We start from the raw sequence: 21,324 nt of genomic DNA, 5'->3' as shown, positions 1-21,324 counted from the left end.
CACTGGATCTAATTCCATGAATATCAGAGGCCTTGGAATTTATGTAACCTTTTCAGTATGCATAGATGTATATGTCCATGGAAACAGATGGTGTTTCATAACAAAAATAGATCAGAAGTGGAAAGAACACAAGATAAGGTCCTTCCAAGTTTTCTATGAAAGTTTGGAGAGGGTAAAAAATATACTTTACTGACTCCATACAAAATCATCACAGATTTAGGGCCAAATTATATTGAAATTAATATGAAGTTAACAGAGAACTATGTAATTTATACTAGTAGAAAAATTGGTCCTTAAAATCAAGTGCTGAATTCCATCCAAGAAAGTTTGTAGTAGGTTACCTTTTCAGTTAAATTTCAGGCCCTTAGCCTTAAAATCCCTATATTGCCATACTCCAACATACCAAGCAGTGATGGGCAAATCTCAAAATATTCTGAAATTCTGAAAAGCTTGGATAAAGCACCAAAAAAATCTGAATTCTTATTTGAACTTTATCCAGATCTCATCTGAACTTTACTCAGATCTTATCTACCTTGTTCCCTGTGTTTGGACCACTGTCAAGTATAAACAAACAAGTCCATATCCCATTGACCCGTGTTTTCTAGGTACATACTTAATCACTTTCCTGAGGAGAACTGAATCTCCAAGTTAATTCTCTCACTCACAACTTAGCTGCCCTTCTGTTCCCATTCTTATATCCTTCTCTGATAAATGTCTTTAATGAAAATCAGCTGTCCCTGTGGCAGCTCCTGCTTCAGACCACTACCATTACCATCACACCTACTTTGAGCCAGCACTGTGATCCGACACTTAATGGTATTTCCTTGATTCAACAGCACCAGAGGATGTATTACATCCATTGGCGAAACAATGCCGAGTATAAGATCGCAGTTCAATGTCTAAGAATATAGTGGAAGGATTTTGATCATGGATCAGACAGAATTTAATGATAAGCGCAACTGGGGGAGGAGGGCTGTCAAAGAGCAGAGGAATCAGTTGTAGGAGAAGAGTCTGTGGAGGGGAGGACAATTACTACAATAAAGAGGATATTATTCTCTGGGTAGGTAACCAGAGCTTGAAAGATGGAAAAAATGCATCTCTCGCTTGATCCTGCAGTTCTTTTTCATGCAAAACTCTCAAGGACTTCACTGGGAGTTTTGCCAAGGTAAGATCTGCATGGTCAAGAGAAAAATGTGTATTTAATTTCTTAGAAAAGATGCAGGTTCTATTTGCATGTATAGGCCCAGACTTTTTCATCTATTTCTAATGACAAGTTGAATGGGAATACGGAGTCAAACGTGGAAGGCATTGCGCTGGTGTCAATTTTCCAGCTAATGTTTCCCATTCATGCATAATCCATACAACTACAGTTTCTCAATATCAAACTATTTTCAGATAATGTGATATTGTTAATAATAAAGTGTTTCTCATTCAAATACGTACATCACTGTGAGCAAATGTGCACCATATAAGATTATAATGGTATGTTCTGATTACAACAGCTAATACAGAGTGATAAGTGCAATGAAGTCAATAATAATGGAAACTGAACAAGGTTTTGGCTGTTTCTCTTCAGTATGTTCAGATGTTTGATGGAGCAGGATGCAATACGAGATGGTCAAATAGTCTATTCCACTGGAGCAACTCTTATGTAACTACATACAAAGAAACTAAAGTATAGACTAGGCTTACATATGTTTGTAATACAGAACCTACATAATAATTGAGTGTGTGTATAAGTTTCAAAGGCTGCATATTAAGCATATTCAATATGGCATGTGTTCTCTCACTGCATCAGATCCTACACTACTGAAAAGGAATTTTTCCATTGATATGAAAGAGTAGGATTTAGCCCATACTTTCTAAATAACACAGCAATTGTGAAGACGTGTTGTTATGTTACTGAATCTATTTTTGGCTCTTATTACATGTGAGATGACTAATTTGCAAGTTATGTATATCTGTTAAACCACATTCCTACAGCAGATGAATGTGTTGTTTGTCAGCATAGTGTGGGTACAGTTTACAGTCATTAATTAGCTAATTAACTACAGTTAGAATTAGTGAACATATTTCTAAAATAGTACCTGAAGGCTGCCAATAATTTCATTTGTGATCTGACCCAATACTGACTTAACATCTTCAATGGTGAACCCAGCCATAGGATCTATGTCCAAGGATTCTGTTTCTGGTTGGAGTCCTTCTGGATGACATTCTTGATTGATTTCCTAATAAATTAAAAGTAAATGCCACAATAAATGTTTCAGTTTGAACATTCCACTATTATATACAATATCAAAGTGTTGCCAGCCCAAAGGCACAACAGCAATGTGCTGTGCTGGCATGTGAAAGATTCTAATTTGGGAAGAGATCTTCAGAGTGTTTTTTACTGGCCAATACAGAGAAGGCACACTGCTGAGGTATTGTGATTGTTTCCTAAGGAATGGTGGGAGAGGCTGACTGAATACATGCCATACATGCTCCCTTGCTGACCAATTAATGCATCAACAGCAACTTCATTCAGTCTTAAAACTGAGCGCACATTATACCCTAGTAGCAGAAGATGGACAGAGGAATCAAACTGGTGACTTTCACTGTGTTCCTATGGGAAAAAGTGGGGAGATGGCTCATAGTAGAACAGATGAAAAAAGAAACCCTTACCTCAGTTTCCACCTCTGATTCTGGGGGTAATGCAATAAACGATGAATACATATCGTAAGATATACCTTCTTCTAGCGGAGCTGGAAAAAGTGTATCCATTGGTTTGACAAGTTCAACCACATTCTGCTTGGATTAAAAAAACCCTCATTGTAATATTGGATTTAATTCTTGCTCACAGCTTTGTGAAGACTTTTTGAAAGGAAATAAAATGCTTGGCTCACAACAAACATAGTACCTTTTTGTTACCATCCAAGTGCTTGAAATTGGAAAGTCTACTGACAACTATTACAGACCACTGTTTGCTTTCTGACATGTTCTTCCAGGGGCTCTCATTAAAACGGAACAATTTATCTGAAAAGAGCTCTTGATTTCCATAGGTTCCATAGCAATGCAATTCCATACCCACCTGGATAATGAAGTTTGGAAACTAGAGTGTTGGGCGTACCTTAAAGATTATTATAAAATAGAAAATTGTCAGTCCTGAATAAGAATGTTTGTTGTATCTTAGAGTCAAAGGTCTCAGGTCATCACTGCATTATTTTATTAATTCCAAACCCCTTATACTGGGGTTCCACAGTGCCAAGTCAGGCCCCAAGATTGTATGATGTAATAATCTTCAAGTTTATTACTATAATTTAATACTGTTCATAAGTGATCATTTAACTATTGCTTCTAAATCAAAGAGTAAAAGAAACCAGTATAAACAATAAAAACTAAATTAGCTTTTTAAAATCAATTCAGATTTAATCACTGAATGTGTTTTTTGTTCATTTGTTTATTTGGGGGACTCACCGCTGCAGCGCCTCCTGCTGGTCTCTCAGGGAATTAGCTCATCCAGCCTCTGGAGTGCCCTCTGCAGGCCAGTGTCCCGCTGCCGCTGACCCCTGTGTCCCTCCCAGGACCCGGTGCCCCTTGTCTTTGGGGTGCTGCCCCTGGCAATACCCTCGCAGTCTCAGGGTCTCCCCACCCAGGGGAACCCCCAACCCTCTATCCCCACCTTGCCTCAGTCATGGGCTACTGCTAGTCACCATCTAGCCCCCGCTAGCTGGGGCAGACTGCAGTATAAAAGCCACTCATCATAGGCAAGGGGGGTTTGGACCTGCTGCCTCTGTCTATCCGTGGACTTCCCCCTGTAACCCCAGTACCTAATTGGCCTTCCACTAGGCCACAGCCTGGGCGGTTTCCAGGCCAGAGCTCCTCAGCTCCCTTGGCCTTCCCCCAGCTCTGCTCTGCTCCACTCCGCTCCGCTCCAGGTACCTTCTCTCAGCTCCCTGCAGCCAGGTCCCTCCCTCTCAAAGCTAGAGAGAATCTCTGTTGGCTTTTGGCTCCAGCCCTCTTCTAAGGGCCAGCTGGGCACTCGTTAAGTCAGCCACAGCTATGGCTGCTTTCCAATCAGCCTAGCCTTTCCCCTGCCACAGCCCGCTCCCAGGGTTGTTTTAAGCCTTTCGGGCAGGAGCGGGGTAACCACCCCACTATAGGGGGTTTTTACCTTACAGTTTCCCTTTAAATAGAGTCATATAGTTAAAGACCAGGAGGGACCACAAGTTCATGACCTCCTATATATCACAGGCCACCAACACCAACCAACACCTGCCCATTTAAACCCAACAACCAAAATGAGACCAAAGTAAATCAGAGTTACAGGAGACTAAATTATTATGTGGTATAGACAAAGAATAGGAGGGATCGAATTGCACCAGTGCTTGAGGCCCCTGCAATGGCAGAGAAATGATTAAGAGAGATATACCCGGATAATCCTGGCAAATGACCTACAACCACATACTGCAGATAAAGGCTAAAACCCCCAAAGGTCACTGCCAGTCTAATCTAGGGGGAAATTCCTTCCTGACTCCAGGCACTCTTCCTTCCTTTTCTGTTCTGAATCTTATAACCACCTTTGAATTGTCAGATTATAACTAAATTACAACACAACTAGTTTCTTTTATAAGTCATAACAGTCACAAAATTCAAACAAAAGATATTAAAAAGTGCCTGACATGGCAAGGTAGACTATGAAATATCATGTTTAGTAATAAAAGGTTTATGAACAGTACTAAAAAATGCAGTGAAAGGGTCATTATGAATTGTCCCTTCCTATATGTTGCAGTCTTAATAAGTCCAGGGGAAAATTAGAATGAATGAATTGTGGTGAAAGCCCAGAGCCAACAACTGTATTTAAATGAATCCTTCTAATGAAATACTTTCCTTTAAAAACTACAATTAAGTCTTTGTATTTCCTTAGAACAAAACCTTATGTTTAACACCAGAAATGGTTCTATAGCAAAATCTATTTAAAAACACAGAAGGAGTCAGGGTCAGTATTATACTCCTGCTTATAAACAGTTACAATTTCCCTAAAATAAACTTATAACTTTCTGAAGTATGTGAATAGATTTAAGACAAATTACACTGATCTATATTAAAATATTAGTGCTGCTTATTGAAAAATTTTGAAGATTTTTAATTTTCAGAGTTATTTACTCATGACAAAGTTGTATTGTTCAAAATAGCCTCGTAAATCACTATAATGCTTGAGCTGTGAGAAACAGTTTGATGGGGGGAAAAGCGGACAAAATGTTATGTTAATGGATTATGCAATCTATTTGTGCTAATATGGTGTTGCACGTGCCACAGAAATGAGTCAGATCCTCACTGACTGCTATAGGCCCATGGTGCAAAGGACCCTTAAACCACCCTTAAAGTGGCTGATGAGGAGTCCCCCATATTGGAGGAATCCTGGGCTGGCCCCAGCAGTGCAGAGGGTGTCATGATCAGCTGGGGACAAGGGGAAATGTGATAGAGACAGAGGAAGTGGAACTAAATCACAATATGCTTTGCCAGTCTCCAGGTGGTGCAATGCTCCCTGGGGAACCATGCTAACCGTAACAAGTTTCTAGGGGGAGAGGGATAGCTCAGTGGCTTGAGCATTGGCCTGCTAAACCCAGGGTTTTGAGTTCAATCCTTGAGGGGGCCACTTAGGGATCTGGGGCAAAATCAGTACTTGGTCCTGCTAGTGAAGGCAGGGGGCTGGACTCAATGACCTTTCAAGGTCCCTTCCAGTTCTAGGAGATAGGATATCTCAAAAAAAAAAAAAAAAAAAAAGGTTGCAGCTGCTTTAACTTGCACTGGAGGTCAGTTTGGTGAAGGTGGTTTAGAGCCGGCTTTATGAGCTTGGTACAGCTGAGGATTGCACTTACTGTTTCAATGTTACTCTAAACCTATAACCGTATACAATTACTTTTCATTTAATTCTTTTCTAGTGGAGGTTTGCATAAAAATGGACAAGTCTTAAAAAGTAGTCATATTGTTCCCTGTGTATGTCATTTGTATTTTTTGTTGAGAACTAGCAGACTGCCTTTTTAGAAATGTGGGCATAGCACAGATAATAAAATAGTATAAAGGAATATTTCTAAACAGAATAACAACAGGATTAGTAAGAAATTCTAATAAATGAGTTCTACAGATGTGGTGGTGGTGGTTATAAAATTAACTTTGCATAAGTTATGAATACAGAATTACATTTCCCCCAGATGTTATCTGTTACTTAAATTAATGTTGCTTAAGTTACCATTATAATAAATAATATAATACAGTGTTGGATAAAATGTAAGTTTCTATTGCATAAAAACAAGCAATGGCTGATAACTTTTAATAGTGTATGTAAAGAGTTTTTAATATTCTATAAATAACTGTTTGGTATATCTTAATAGTAATAGCACAAATGTCCACTCTCAAAATATTATGGAGATTAAAACCAGCTATTGACTTATGCAGAAATTCAAGTAATTGGAAAACTCTCCAGTATTTACATATGCAGTATGAAGTGAACCACTCTATTCACGGAATAAATGTCAGAGTTTGAAAATCAGCAAAAGCTAATATTAAGGTCAGTTTGGATTTACTAATATGTTTGCAGAAAATCAGAATCTACATTTGATGCTTGTTCGTTTCTTCTTGAATGAGAAAATGTAATATTTGGCTCAAAGCTCTATTTGCTTCAAGCTTTTCGTATCCTAAAGAAACTTTAAACTCTTTTTCCCATCTTACAAACCATCTACAGTACTGTACTCTCCTCCACATGGTTAAAACTTTATTTCTGTGTAGTAAATCTTACCAAAAAGGCAAAAGTGCTTGTTATATAAAGGATGAAAAGTATTCCCAAATTTCCACCTTATGGATCTGATCTAAAACCCAGTGATGTACCAGTGAATCTTTCCACTGACTTCAATATGCCTTGGATCAGGCCATATATGAATGATAGCCAAATTAGAAACTATTACTTGTTGTTTCTTCTGTATAAATACACACGCCATACTTGTGGATTTTTAAATGGTATGCTTTAGGGTCATATGATACCTGCAGAGCCACACAAGCTTATATCTAAAAAGTTACTTAAGTGAGATTTCTAATGAGCCAAAACACTTAATGTAGGATTTGCAGGATTTTACCAGCTAGTCTAAATGTACTTAACTCTAGATCTGCAAATCTTCTGAGTTTCAGACATTAGGATGAAAGCCTGTGGTTTATATGGTAGAATACTTGGAATGAATAAACTGATGACTAGAGCTCTAAACTCACACTTTTGGCCAAACCACCAGTTTAACCCTATCTTCAAGCACATATGCATACAATTTGCCTACTGTAGCTGGCTTAATAGGCATTAAGCGGAACACCAAAATTCTAAAAGAGCACCAATTTTATGGGGAGGCTGCTGCTGCTCGCGCCTCAAATACATTGCTTATATTACTTTGCTGCAGTGTGGTGTCCACATTTGAGGACATAAGCAAGCCCAAAGAATGAAGACTGTTATCGGCCAAACAATCATTCCAAAATATAGGATCTATGCAGTCTGAATAGGATGGCAGAACTGAGTTCTACACTAATCAGGGGCTAAATTTTTCCTCAACTTCCTTTACTTGCATGGGAGTTGTGTATGCATATTCAAGGGCAGAATTTGGACCACATGAAGACAATTACAATTACATAAAAGAAACAGAACAATAAATCACATTTCTCCTTTATGTTCCTTTTCTTTATCTTAGAATTTATGTTAATCCATTTTAGAAATGGGTTTCTCAGATATAGGAACTGAGCAATAAGCAAATACTTGAACTGTGAAACTCAACTTCACCAGGAATGAATCTGGCCCAAAATTGCTATTTTAAATACTTTGGTGCTATAACTAAATTCACAAAACAGGATATTCCCCCCCCCACTCAAAGCCATAAATCAGTTAGTGACATCTGGCCTCAAGGACATCGGTGTCATCTGAAATGTGGTAATTTATATTAATGAACATCAATATTAAATTTTAAATAAAAAGAATTTGCTGTAGCCATTATGTTTACATATGGGATATTATTTATCGGTTGTGTTCCTCCTTTCCTATACTTTTGCCCATAAATTATTGTAAGGAGAAACAGAGCCATGGTTATAAATATTTTCCCTCTCAGTTTAATCTTCTAAATATCGTCTTACTGTTTCAGTAGCTATACAAGGCACTCCCCTGTTAACCAACAGGCAGGATTTTCTTGCTACTAAAGCAACTACTGCCAATTTAAATGCTTGGACAACTAGAAAAGGGTGCTCCTACAGGAAGCAACCAAACCCTTCCTTTCTAGAGGCCCCTCTGTGGAAAACACCTCTTAATGTCACATTCAGGGGCTGCCACAGTTTCAGGGATCAAAGAAAAGGAATAATGCCTCCACTTTACTGAATTGCAACATGCTTTCTTTGTATTTAACCAGGCTTTCAATTAATATTGTACAATTCGGAAATGTTAATACATTACAGACATCAAGGAGGGGACAATGAAAATATGACCAGTGTGCTTCCACATGGAGGGCATCAATGCAGTACTGATTCACCTTGGAATAGTAGCTGTAAATTCATATTGTGTTCACAGTAATGCTAACCTTCATGGAGTCATGGGATTACATGAGAATCTCAGCTTTCATTTAAAAAAATAAATAAAGTTAGTGTCTAGCCCTTGTAGTGACTAGGAAAAGATTGCAAATATAAATCCTTGAGGCTCAAAAACCAGAAGGCAAATAAAAGAAACCCAGAATTTATTATTTTTAAGTCAATACCATGATTTCTTGGGGCTTGACTCATGATTTTCAAATGCTTGGAATTAGCAACACTGAGGTACAGTATTATCTCTTTAAGTCATGTATAGTGTTGTAGGAGTTTGGGTTTTTTTAAAAAACACCAGAAAGCATGGCTCCTGTGTGTTTGAACCCTGCAAACTACTTACTGCTATCCTCCCCTTCTCTCTCATGGAAGTTCTGCCAGCAAACAAAGCACAGAAGCTGGCTCCAATGTAGATTGCAGGATTTTGTTAATACAGAGACACGTGCTCCCTAAAGATGAAGGCTCATAGAGCATGTGTGGTTGGCATAACTTTTACAAACTTGCAGGCTAGCCCTTACATTCTTGATTTGAAATGAGAGTTGTTCATTATATATAGAGGTAGAGAGATCTGAAATAAAAATCCAGGGACATTTGGACACCAAGTGTCCATCTTAGTCGTCCAAACATTGTAGAACTTAGACATTTTACCAGTCATATGAACCAATTTTGAAGATATTAAATTTGTACTTGGCAAGTATAGCTACATCTAGGTGATGGAAAATAACCTTTCAGAAGAAGTGTTGCCTATAAAGCCTCCAGGTAAGCCGCAAAGCAAGCAGTCGGAAAGGTGAAAAAAAAAACAGCCTTAGATGAGCTGTATGAATTGAACAACTACCTTCAGCTTGCCCAAAAGAAAATTTAGGTAATCGCATGGACAAGAAACAAAAGCAAGGAATATGGAAGGAACACACCATTTGTAAAGATGGAGAGGGCAGACTGCTTGTGATGAGAGACACAATATGTAACTATGAGAATACTATGAGAATCTAATTAATGCAAACCCTTTATACATTACACTAAACTGGTGTGAATTAATAATTATGGATACTGATGATCTGTCAGAGGCAGTGGTCAAAGATGCACTGCTGAAGATGGCACCTGGAAAAGTAGCAAGTCCAGACAAAATCATGGTGGAAATTATCAAAGCCTTGAGAGAGGTTGGTCACACTGCATGTAACACTTAGAGCAGTAGTTCTCAATCTTTTTTTCCCACGGACCACTTGAAAATTGCTGAGGGTCTCGGCGGACCACTTAATGATCTTTCCAAATATTGTTTGTACCGTTAGCTAACTATCGTAAAGTGCTTTGGATAGAAGCGCTATATAAAAAAACCCTTAATAATAATAATTTTTTCGGTTCTACAAATAATAGCACACAACTCATATTTTAATATCAGTAGTCCTACCTTTCTAGTGTGATGGATATGCTCTCTCCTCCCGCCACAGCAGCCCCCAAGCTGGGGCTGGGAAGGAGGGTGGTCTCTTACCGGCAGCTGCCGCCCTGCTGCTGAGGAAAGTCACCTCTTTCTCTTGTCGCCGCAGCCCTGCATGTCCCAAATTCCCCCCGCCCCCTCTTCTCACCCCACTGCCCCCCTCCCACCTACCTCCTATTCCCCCCAAGGCCACCACCTCACCTTACCTGCGCAGTTCCACTAATTAGGTGGGTGACCATTCATTCTCTTGTGTGCGGCCGTCCAGGCCCACACCTTAGTGGGAACTATCCGCAGACCACCCGAATGTAGCTTGTGGATCACTGGTTGTCCATGGACCACAGTTTGACAACCTCTGTCTGAGAGGGAATCTCTCAGATGTGATTGTCACATCTGCAGAACAGTGGAGCCCATTTGAAGATAGGAGCAGTTTGGTTGTAGAAAAGGAAAAAAGAAGACAAATGTTATGGTCATTGTTAGATAGTTGGTAGAAAAGAAGCTGGAAAGGAAAAGAGCATGGTTGGGCTTTCCTTGAATTGGAGAAAGCATTCAACAAACTACCAAGTTGACGGCTGGTGCCTCTGCTATGATTCTATGAGGTACTGGAGGATCTTGTCCAGACAACGATGGGTTTGTATGATGGTTCTAAGACAAAAGTGCAGATGCCCTGGGCCTTCGGTATAGTGGAAGATTTCAAGGTGAAGGCTGGATTCCACCAGGGATCAGCATTTAGTTCATTACTATTCATAACTGGTGGATTTCATAAGTAAGCAAATTCAAAGAGAAGGTGGGACAAAGTTGATCCATGCAAACAATATTGCACTTATGGCTAATAGTGAGGAAGATTTCATCCAGGCGATTGATGCCTGGAACATGGAACTAACACATTTTGTTTCAAAATGAGTAAAAAAAAGCCTGAAGTCCTGTGAGTGACTCATATGGAACCAAGACAGATGAATATCATCATTGAGGGTCTGCTTCTACATCGGGTTTCTGAGTAGAAGTACCTTAGGGGATGGGTTAATAGCAAATGGAGAAAATAACAGAGAACTGCAAGCAAGGTGCCTGAGCGCACGGGAAGTCTGTTGCAAGATAAGTGCAGGATTTATGATTATGGATGCTCCGACTACTTAAGGGACAACCATACAAAACCATGGTAAGATCAGACCTTCTATATGGGTCAGAGACACCGGTTTAGTGTAACATATAATGGGTTTGCATTAACTAGATTCTCATAGTATTCTCATAATTACATATTATATGGATCACTGACAGGGTGACCAAAGAGAGGCATTTCAAAAGACTTGAAATGAGATGTTTGAGGGCAGTGAGAGGGGTGACACTACTGGATCTCATGTGGAATGATGCCACCAGGAGAAAGACCAAGGATGGCAGTATTAGAGAGAAGATGCCAGAAAGGAGGCTGATATTGTATGGGTATGTATAAGGATGGTTGAAGGAAATCCTATTAGGGAGGCATTTGAGACTAGTGTTTGCGGATGGAGAACAAGAGGAGAGCCAAGAAAATGGTGGATAGACTGTGTCTGATAGGGATGAGTGGATATGGAGTGAGCACTGGGCCAGCAAGCCTGGAAAAGACTGATCCAGTGAGCTGACCGTATCTACTGAGGAAAAAGGGTAATAAGAATAAGAATGTGTAGCTACATCTTAATATCTTGTGGCATATTCTAATTAGGCTGTAGCTTTAGATTCCCACCCATGTCTCATTCTCAGAATTGTTAAACCAGTAGGGGATAAAATAAACATAAAAATGTTAAGCTATACCTAGCCAATTACCTTTGATTATATCTTACAAGTTAGTCAGTGAGGTAAGAGGAGGGATTTACACCTTTAGTGAAGATTCCTTTCACGTCTATCTTCTTGCAATGAAAGATGGCAAACAGATTTGCATGAGTACCTGCTGAGTTTAGCTGCACAATGGCCTACAATGTTTTGAATACTTAGATGTAAAAAATGTGGTGGCACTACATTTGTCTCCTGTGGGCCCACCATGGTAGCAGATACTAGAACCCTGCACAGAGCTGCAGGTTAATTACTCTTGGTTCGCCGGGGCAGTTGCAGCTTCTCAGACTTTATCTGAATATAAGGGAGGTGTTAGTGATCCTCAACCAGAGCTAACATGCTGCAAGTGTGAGGGAAGGACCCTGAGAGGCACAGAATGGAGTTCACGTAGAGTTATTTTGGAATTGCCTTTCTGCTAATAAAACCAAACTGTAGAAGGGGGACTTTTTGATTCTGTGATTAGTGGCTAGCTATTGCCTGAAGCTAGATAGAGATTCCACCAGCTCACCTATTCTGTGAAATGTCAAGGCTTTGCCTGTCATACAAATTTATTGTACATCCTTCTCTTCTTATCTTATCCCTCTGATTAGAGCACTCGCTATATGCAAGAGTGGTCATACACAACTCCCCCAGCCCCAAAACTAAACTAAACAAAACCACCAACCAAACCAAACAAACTATGCATTGTGTGCAGCCTCCAAATGTCAAATGTTCAGGAAACAAGTTGTCTAAATTCCTCTCAGCCCATGGGTGGATCCAGTATCATTAGGCTACCCTGCTCAATTAATTCTCAGCTGATGTAGAAGTAAAATAGTTTAATTTTTAAAAGGTTGGCATTAAAAAAAAAAACCCTAAACATAATATTGATTCTAAGCTAGTAGGATGTACAAATTGCTCATGTGATTTAAAAAGGGAAATATGCTGTTTCTTTTTAATATGTCGCACTATAAAAATATTCTGATGTAGGGTGATATAAAGACAGTAATGTTGCATCCTGTGCTATTAGACATAAAATACAAAGATCATTGGCTTAAGTCTTTGCCTCGGAATGTGTACGTTTCTGTTAAAACAACAATTTGTCCTGAGGACTATAAATTCAGTTTCTGTTTTTATTGGAATCACATTTTGCTTTGGAAACAAGCATGCAGAAAAACAACCAGTAACTTAAATATTTTAAAAACATCTCAAAACAGGCATGGTTGTGAGATCAGTTGCTATTATTCTTTCTCTGTGAACTGTAAAGTGTTTTAAATCCATTTCCATATTTTTAATTAACACCTAGTTCAAACAAAATCTTACTGTGGGTCATTTTAATCACAAATGGAAAAACAAGTTTATTTTATCAGAAAATTGACAAGAGACTGTTTTAGGGACTTATTTTCATGTTTGTATCATTAAAATTAAGTTATTAACATGCATTTCTGGATTCACAGATGTATACCCTGAAACAGTTTCCCTCTAAAATTGCTAAGTTACGGATTTTAAATTGCATCTCTGTATGTGACACTAATTTGAGGTATTACCAGTTTCCATCTTCATACTACAATATTTGATCGGCACTCATTAATTTAACAAAAGAAAATACATAGCTTAAAAATACTAATGTTAAAATGATTGTCAAGGTATCAGTATTGCATGACAGTTGTGCTGCTGTATAAATTCAAACTCAAGAACTCCAGTCATATCTTTTTTTGATCTGAAAGAAACCATTGCTTCAGTATACCATATAAAAAGTTGACCTACTTTACATCCCACTATAAACAAGCCAATACTAACTCGTTCTCTCCTTTTATAGTATATGTTCATTAGTTTATTTATGTTGGGTCAGAAAGTAAGTTGAGTGTTTGGGGGTTGGTTAAGCTGTATTGTATGTTCCTGCAATTTATGTTGAATAGAACTGCAGTTGTGGACCGAGTTATGTTTTTGTAGTATGACCACTGTACCAACATAAAAACTAATTTAAATTTGGCTTAAACCTGCCCTGGTGGATGATTGGAAATAAACTCCCTCTTGGTTAGCTGCCAAAGCCAGCCGCACCTTGGATGCTGTGAGTCTGGCTAAATCGGAAGTTGTTATTGAGGGGATACGAATCTCCTAAGAGAAGGTTTCTCTTCCCTCCAGCAAGGGTTGGAAAGTTTTGGAGAAGACATTTTCCAGTTCTGTTGGGTTGCAATGGTTTCTGATGGAAGAAACCATTACCAACAGAATAATTTTTCACTGAACTGACTTTAAACATAACACTCACTTAAGTCTGTATCCCTCACCAACTGTAATTTAATCTCCAGTCATTAAAAAAAAAAACCAGCTGAATTCGTTTGCACAAGATCTCCATCATCATGTAGAATTTTACCTCAAGCTGGGATTCATGGCAAAGATTTTGAGCTTTAAAATTATACTAAGTTTAATCTTTTGAAGCTGCAGAGAATATGGCATTTAAAATGTCTGTGTTTGTAGATATTTGCTTTTGTTGGTCTCTTTGGATTTTGTTATTGACATCCTTGTTTGTAACTGAATGTTCAAATGATTTGATTTATCACTGTAGGCCCGTTGCATGTAATCTCAAGCATTAACATTTCAGTTTCAGTTCGATGTCAAAAATTATGAAGATTTAAGGTTCAACCAAGCATCACCATAGCACTGAGGCAGAAGCCTTGACTCTTGAGATTAGTGACTGGATAGAGTAAATGTTGTACTCTAAAGGAAAAAAAGCCCTTGATATATACAAATTGTATCTTGTTCTAGATGCATATTTTACTACGCCATGTTTAACACTTTAAAGGGACTTTGTATTTTTTAGATTTATAAATTAATATACCCAGTAACCATATAAAGGTGAGAAATATTTTCATAAGATCATGTAAGTGGATAAGGTTACAAGATTAAATCTGAATCTTGATGTTCCTCCCCACCCCCCATAATCAAATGCACATCAGTATCTTTGTGGGTAGATGGACTGGCAGAGAAAATGATCATGAGGGGTGTGAAGACAGTTGTGTCTACAATTAGGGCAATATCTCCGTCATGGTCAGTTTTGGAGGAAAAATGTCAAAACAATTTATTATTTACTCATTCTGAGAGCACCTATTACCATGGCAGCTATGCTCTTCAGTTCCAGATAAATGAAACATAAAACAAAAACAGTTAATCAAATGTAAATCAAAAGAAATGCACTGCGTCATTACCTGAATGATACTAGGCTATGGCTATGATGGATAGCCAAGGGGATTGAATGCTAAAACCAGGTCTCTCAACTGAGAATGTCCTGCTACAGGATATGTTGAAATGTAGGTCTCAGAACCACTCCCTACAGCTGAAAATCCTGCCTGTATCAGAGCTCTGTATCCCTGACAAAGCCTAGCACCAGAGCTGCTGGGTTTCAACCTGACCATCAAAATGGGAACTACATCAGGAACACCAGTCATGTCAAGACTGCAGGCCAGAGAAGTTGGGAAGAGAACAGATGTGGAACTATAGGCAGGCAAAAGTGTGTGTGTGAGGGGGCTGACAGCAAAGGAAAGGTGGGAAAAGCACAATAGTAAATCAGCCTTGTGGAGGGAAAAGGGCTTGTGCGGTGGCTCAGTGAGATGAATGAGTGAGAAATGGGAAGCAGCTAAGGAGAAGAGGTGGGATGGCTACTGGAGTGGTCAGGGGATGAATGAAAGTGAATATATTCCTCTTTACAGCTCCGTCAATATACTTTATTCTTGAGCTGAAGCACCTTGCTATTAGAGTCCTGCATTTGTCTTAAGCATTAACTACCAAGCGTGACAATCTGTGTCTGGTGGATAAGTGTCTTGAACGAAACCATCAACATCCATTTCAGTTGTGACCCAAGTCAAAATTTAAACTAAATTCTCCAGAGGCAAAACGACAGACCCTTAACTCAATGTCAATGACTCCATTCAAAAAAGTGTTTTGAGAAGCATCATATTCCTCTTGGTTACCCAGCCACCCTTTTACACAATCCTCTATCAACCTAGACAGGCCAGCATACATTTTATTTACATAAAATTAATAATTTTATGAAGAACTTTGTCAATGCCTTCCCTTATGTGGTTTTCCTGCTCTAGCCCTCTCCCCATCTAATGTTGGCAGAGTATGAAATTATTTATATATTTGTATTATTCTACAGGATATGTCCACACTGCAATTAGACACCCATAGCTGGCCTGGGCCTGCTGACTCAGGCCTATGGGGCTTGGCCTACACTACAAACATATGTCAGTATAACTATATCATTCAGGGGTGTGGAAACTCCCGGCGTAGACAGTGCTATGCTGATAGGAGGGCTTCTCCCATCAGCATAGCTTCTGCCTCTCAGGGAGGTGGTGTACCTACATTGATGGGAGAAGCTCTCCTGTTGGCATAGGTAGCATCTTGAACAGATGTGACAGTGGCACAGCTGCACCTGTGCAGCACTGTAAGTGTAGACAAGCCCTAAGGGGCTGGTTAATTGTGGTGTAGACATTCGGGTTTGGGTTGCAGCCCGAGCTCTGGGACCTTCCCGCCACACAGGGTTCAAGAGCCTGGGCTTCAGCCCAAGCCTGAACATCTACACCACAATTAAACAGTCTCTTAGCCCGACCTCCATGAATCCAAGTCAGCTGGCATGGGTCAGGTGTGGATTTCTAATTGCTGTGTGGACATACCCAAAGAGCCCCACCACGGGCCAGGATTCCACTGTGCTAACTCCCATCATTGGCATTGGGCTTGTCTTTTACATCAGCTAGAAATACTCATTCCTGCACCAACAGATATACTCTTTCTCCAACTCACAGAATGTATCCATCCCCGGGTTCATCTATGCAGCTGCTATTTATCACATTAGACTAAGGCATTTTTAAGCTTGACTAAATAACACAAGCTAAGAAACAACTATGCCAAATATAAAGGCAACATTTTCAAGTCATGGCTTCTAATTTCACACATAGTATCATTTGTAGCATTTACACATGCAAGTATTGCTTCTAGGAGCTCATTATATCATTTATACATGCTAATAAATTACATCTCCTGCAGAACTCCATATGGAAAAACTACAGATTGACAAGAGGCCCCATTTAGGAAATAAGGCTCCAAAACCACAAATAAATTAGTTGTTGATGATGTGAAATATCCTAGGTGCATGTTTTTGCCCATCTACAGTAAATTAGTCTTAAGACTCCACCCTAGTAGAAGCTCTTCCCATGGAAGGAGGTTACATATATCACAAGAACATCATATGCAGCTCCTCAGCTCATAGTGGAATGAAATCAGGAGCTGATTTAAAAGTTTTAACAATTATTTTTTGCAACTAAACTCATTCTTTGAATTATTAAAAGTATTTGTCTTCTTTAAATATATGTGTCAACTGGTGTTTGACTAGCTCCCGTCCTCATACCCTCCCCCCTTTTAATTTTCTCATTTACAGCATCTCCTGGCAGAGAGAGAAGAGAAAGCACAAACCTTTGCTGATTACTTTCCAGACAATCGGATTTTTTTATAAATTAGAAGTTGCTGATGGGGAAGCAGACAGAAGCATGCTTTGATCATGATACACATCTTGATCTCTTTTATCATTTTTAAAAAACAATAATATTACAACAAAAAAATCATCATACAAGTTTTTCGATCAAAGTGTGTCACTGTCTGCTTCCCAGTCAACATACTGCCAGAAAGTTGGCAAGCTGCCCAGAAAGAGCAGGCAGCAGCTGGTGGATTTGATGATCATCTATGAACTCTCTAACGTACAAGATAAACTGTTATGTCTCCATCTAGTGGTCTAATGCATTTGGCAGGAAATTTGAAGTCAAGGAGATTTTTGCCATTGACATCATGTGAGCAGGATTTGGCACACAATTTTTACCATTTTGGAAATCTGTAGGTAACAAGAAAGGCAGAGAGACAGATACTTAGGCTCCATGTACCATACATAAGTGTGGTAAGTAACCATATTATAGATTATTTAAACAGAGTTCTATCTAAAATGTTTCCAACACCTTTTGGCCAGCAGAAGTGTACAGAACCAGACCATATTTAAAGAGTAGTTCTTCTCTGAAAAGTGGCTTTGCAGAGCTTTATATTTATTGTCTCAACGATTTCCAGGTCAAATTACTCCATTTACAAGTAACAAGTTCCCCCCTCTCACCCCCCTGACCCCCAACTTCAAGGTAAGCTTGGGATCTGAAAAGCAACCTGTGTTTTTAATGGCTTGCACATCCTCACCGGTTACCCAGATGCAGCTGAGATGTGTTAACAGAGGTAGTTAATGACCAATTGTGATATACACCTCTGCACACCCTGTGGATGATATGTGTGTGTGTCACAGATAGAGCAGTTTCCTGCAATATCGTTGAAAATCTTATTGAATTAAGTATCTTCGGGTCCATTTACTACATGCAAAGTTTATATATTACTGTGGGCCAGAATTGTATATAAGCTCTGTAGGGGGGAGATGTGGTGTAAAGCCTAGATGATCAAAGGACTACACTGAACAACGTGCCACACAAGAATGGACTTTTTGGGACAATACATGTGAAGTGGATTTCCTGGGAAATATCTAGAGGGATGTGAGTGCAAATTCAAAGCTCTGATTATGCAAAACCCCAACCATTTGAAGCTATGCCCTGAGGAGTGGGCCTTTCTCTGGCTGATCACCTGTTACCTGAGGCCAAGATCAAAGGCCTGAGCTGCATAAGGGGAAAAAATGAACTATTCATGGTTGGTCTGGCTTTGAATCTGAGACAGTTATGAACTTGTAACCCTGAGGAAAACCCATTTGTGTGTTTTGAAGGACTGACACCTACTAGTCCCAGTTAGGGTAACCTCTGGGAAGCTTTTTAGCATATGTGTATGGTTTTTTTATTGTTTTATTGTTCTCTCCAATGCTTTCACCTTAAGAATAAATGTGCTTGCTTAGAAAGAGTTGTGTTGCAACTTATAACTGCTGGCATCTACAGTTGTTTATAGCCTCTGAAAAGAAAGCACTGCAGGTCAGTGATGGAGCCAGAACTCTAACCCCAGTCTCGGGTGCTATATTCATCAGACTACACTGCCTCTCTAATTTTTAGTCTCCTCTAAAAGCAGCACAGTGACCACTAGCACAACATTTGGACATGTGTTCATGATAGCAATTCAGAGGAAAGCGGCACAATGAAAAATCATCAACACCAAAGAAAATTCAGGCTGCTGTAGAATCTGGACTTCTCCCATCCAAATACAGACCAGGTCCAATTCTCCTTAACTTGAGAAACCTGTTGAGGTCACAACACAACAGGGTTCAGTTGCACTTAACCTAAGGACTGCAGGTGATCTTTTATTTTGCTAGGTATTCTTTTTAATAAGATCTGTGCTCCAAGGCCATTGTCTTGATTTGGCACATATAAAATATATTAATGTAACTGATGTGTACTTTTATGAGATCAGTTTTCTATTGTAGTCTTCCATTTTGTGCACTGAAAGTAAGTTTATTACTCTATAAGGAATTAATCTAACAGGACTCCAATTTAATAGCAACTGATACATACGCAGTATGACCTAAACCAGCACACTAGCAAATGTCAAATGTAATCAGATATCTTCCATTGTTGTTTGCAATGCTGTTGTAGCTGTGTTGGTCCCAGGATATTAGAGAAACAAGGCAGATGAGGTAATATATCTTTTATTGGACCAACATCTGTTGGTAAAGGAGATAAGTTTTTGAGCTCTTCTTCAGCTCTTGAAGGTGCAACAGAACTTTTCTCTTTCACCAACAGAAGTTGGTCCAACAATAGATTTACCTCATCCACCTTGTCTCTCTAAATTTAATCAGAAGCAGATCTACCTTATAAAGATCACTTATCAGAAAAAGTGTCATCCTGCAAGAAGTTAGCTGTGTGAACTAAAATAAATCTGATATCTATCACAACTGTTGTGCTAATTTATTATTGTTTTTATTTGTGCAGGTTGGAGAAGAGTTATTTCAACCTAAATTTAATTCTCTCTATTTTAACAAGAAATAGGAACCCAGGATATTCCATAAACTTTTTGTTGTGATAGAGGTTTTATTTTTCTACTAGGTAAGCACTCACTATTTTTGATTTCTCTGTGTGCAGCATTTGTGAACATAACAAAGACTAAACAAGTATGCTTTAGAATGTTAGGAAACAGAAACTGCTGACTGCATGGTGAAGAAGTAATGATTTATAATATATGGATAGAGGCAATAACTGAATAGCAAGCTGTACTCAAAAAAGCCTTAACTCACAGATCTGACATCAGAAAGTCATAACCCATCGATTTGAAATCAGAATGATGGATTATGACTAAGAATATGTAGGCATGTCAGTTTCATGAGCATTCCGGGAATTGTAGTCCAAATTGTTTTACTGAGCTCATTTGAACAATTTCAGCCTTTTCCAATATAGCTGATGCACTAATATTTTTAAAGGTAAAAGTTTTGTTGGACCCATATATTATTTTTAAAAACCCAGAAAACACAAATACTGTAGGCCACTGTGAGTTGCATTGAATTTTTGTAAATTAAAGCTGGCCATCTATTGTTTTCTCTTCATAACAGCACTAAAAATCTAGTCAATTTTCAACACATACCTTTTATGTCAACAAGAATTTTTGTATTATTAAAATTTGGAGGTGAAAAATTCATGCTGCAAAGTGAAGGATTAATTGTATTGATTTGAGACAGGCATAATGTGGAATGGTGCTGTGCAAGCAAGCTATTGCCAATGCATCTCAAGGCTTGTCTCCAAGGAACAGCAATGCACACTACAGGGGTATTATTTCTAAAGTGCACTAATGTGTTGAGTTAACTGGGGCTGTGTAGACCCTGCTAGTAGTTTCGATTAAAAGCTCCTTTATGTGTTTTAGTGTAGTACTGTTTGAAACAATACTTCTTTAAAGCGCATGAGGCAACTTTTAATGCACACCAGTAGGGTCTATACAGAGCAATTAATGCACAACCCATTACAGCTCCTCAATCATGCCTCTGTAAGTGTGCATTACCCCACCGTGTAGACAAGCCCTTAATTTTGATCCCTAGCACTTCCACAGCTTCAGCCCAGGGCATTTCTTAGAGACTGCCATAAAGAAAGCATTTGAGCGGTATTGACATGTTCACAGAATATGGTTGGGGTCTTGTATAGACCAAACTCATTTTCTTTTGTGACAGACAATAGCTAGATCGGGAACTCTACTCTCATGTAGTAATAGGTTAATATATTAACCCCATATGCCATCTAGTCCCCTCAAAAGAGGGCGTTTGAACTATACCTTCTTAATGAAAACAAGCATGGATTGGGCCATTACACCAAAATTCAGAAAGTTCAACAGATACTTATATTGGGCTTGGTGTACTTAGCTACATATCAGCATTTGACAGCAAGATCTGCTAAAAATTTCCCCATCATAAATCAATGCAATTATCTATAAGTGATCTAATGTTTCAGGGGAATTCAATAGCTCCAGGTAGCTATTTGTCACAAAGTTTGTTCTTCCCTCAATAATTACCAAAAGCCAAAGGAAAATCCCACTTGAAATATAAA

At 38.9% G+C, this 21,324-nt stretch overlaps 1 protein-coding gene across 6 annotated transcripts in view; it reads right to left on the bottom strand.

Moving 5' to 3' along the window:
- The window catches only part of CABCOCO1 (ciliary associated calcium binding coiled-coil 1), a 66,643-nt gene that overhangs the window by 1,757 nt on the left and 43,562 nt on the right, over window positions 1-21,324 (bottom strand). For 4 of the 6 annotated variants that reach the window (XM_024101182.3, XM_065551882.1, XM_042854773.2 and 1 more), the window contains 2 exons: window positions 2,662-2,787; window positions 2,088-2,228 (listed from right to left, as the gene is read on the bottom strand). In XM_024101182.3, the coding sequence (XP_023956950.1) occupies window positions 2,088-2,228; window positions 2,662-2,787 (267 nt within the window). The remainder of the gene's footprint in view (window positions 1-2,087; window positions 2,229-2,661; window positions 2,788-21,324) is intronic. The other 2 variants (XM_005294309.5, XM_065551884.1) reach the window with 1 other exon arrangement.

The sequence above is a fragment of the Chrysemys picta genome, chromosome 7, assembly GCF_011386835.1.
Source record: "Chrysemys picta bellii isolate R12L10 chromosome 7, ASM1138683v2, whole genome shotgun sequence".
Taxonomy (NCBI): domain Eukaryota; kingdom Metazoa; phylum Chordata; order Testudines; family Emydidae; genus Chrysemys; species Chrysemys picta.
Note: the sequence above shows the minus strand (reverse complement) of the source record. Positions and strands in the feature narration are given on the sequence as shown.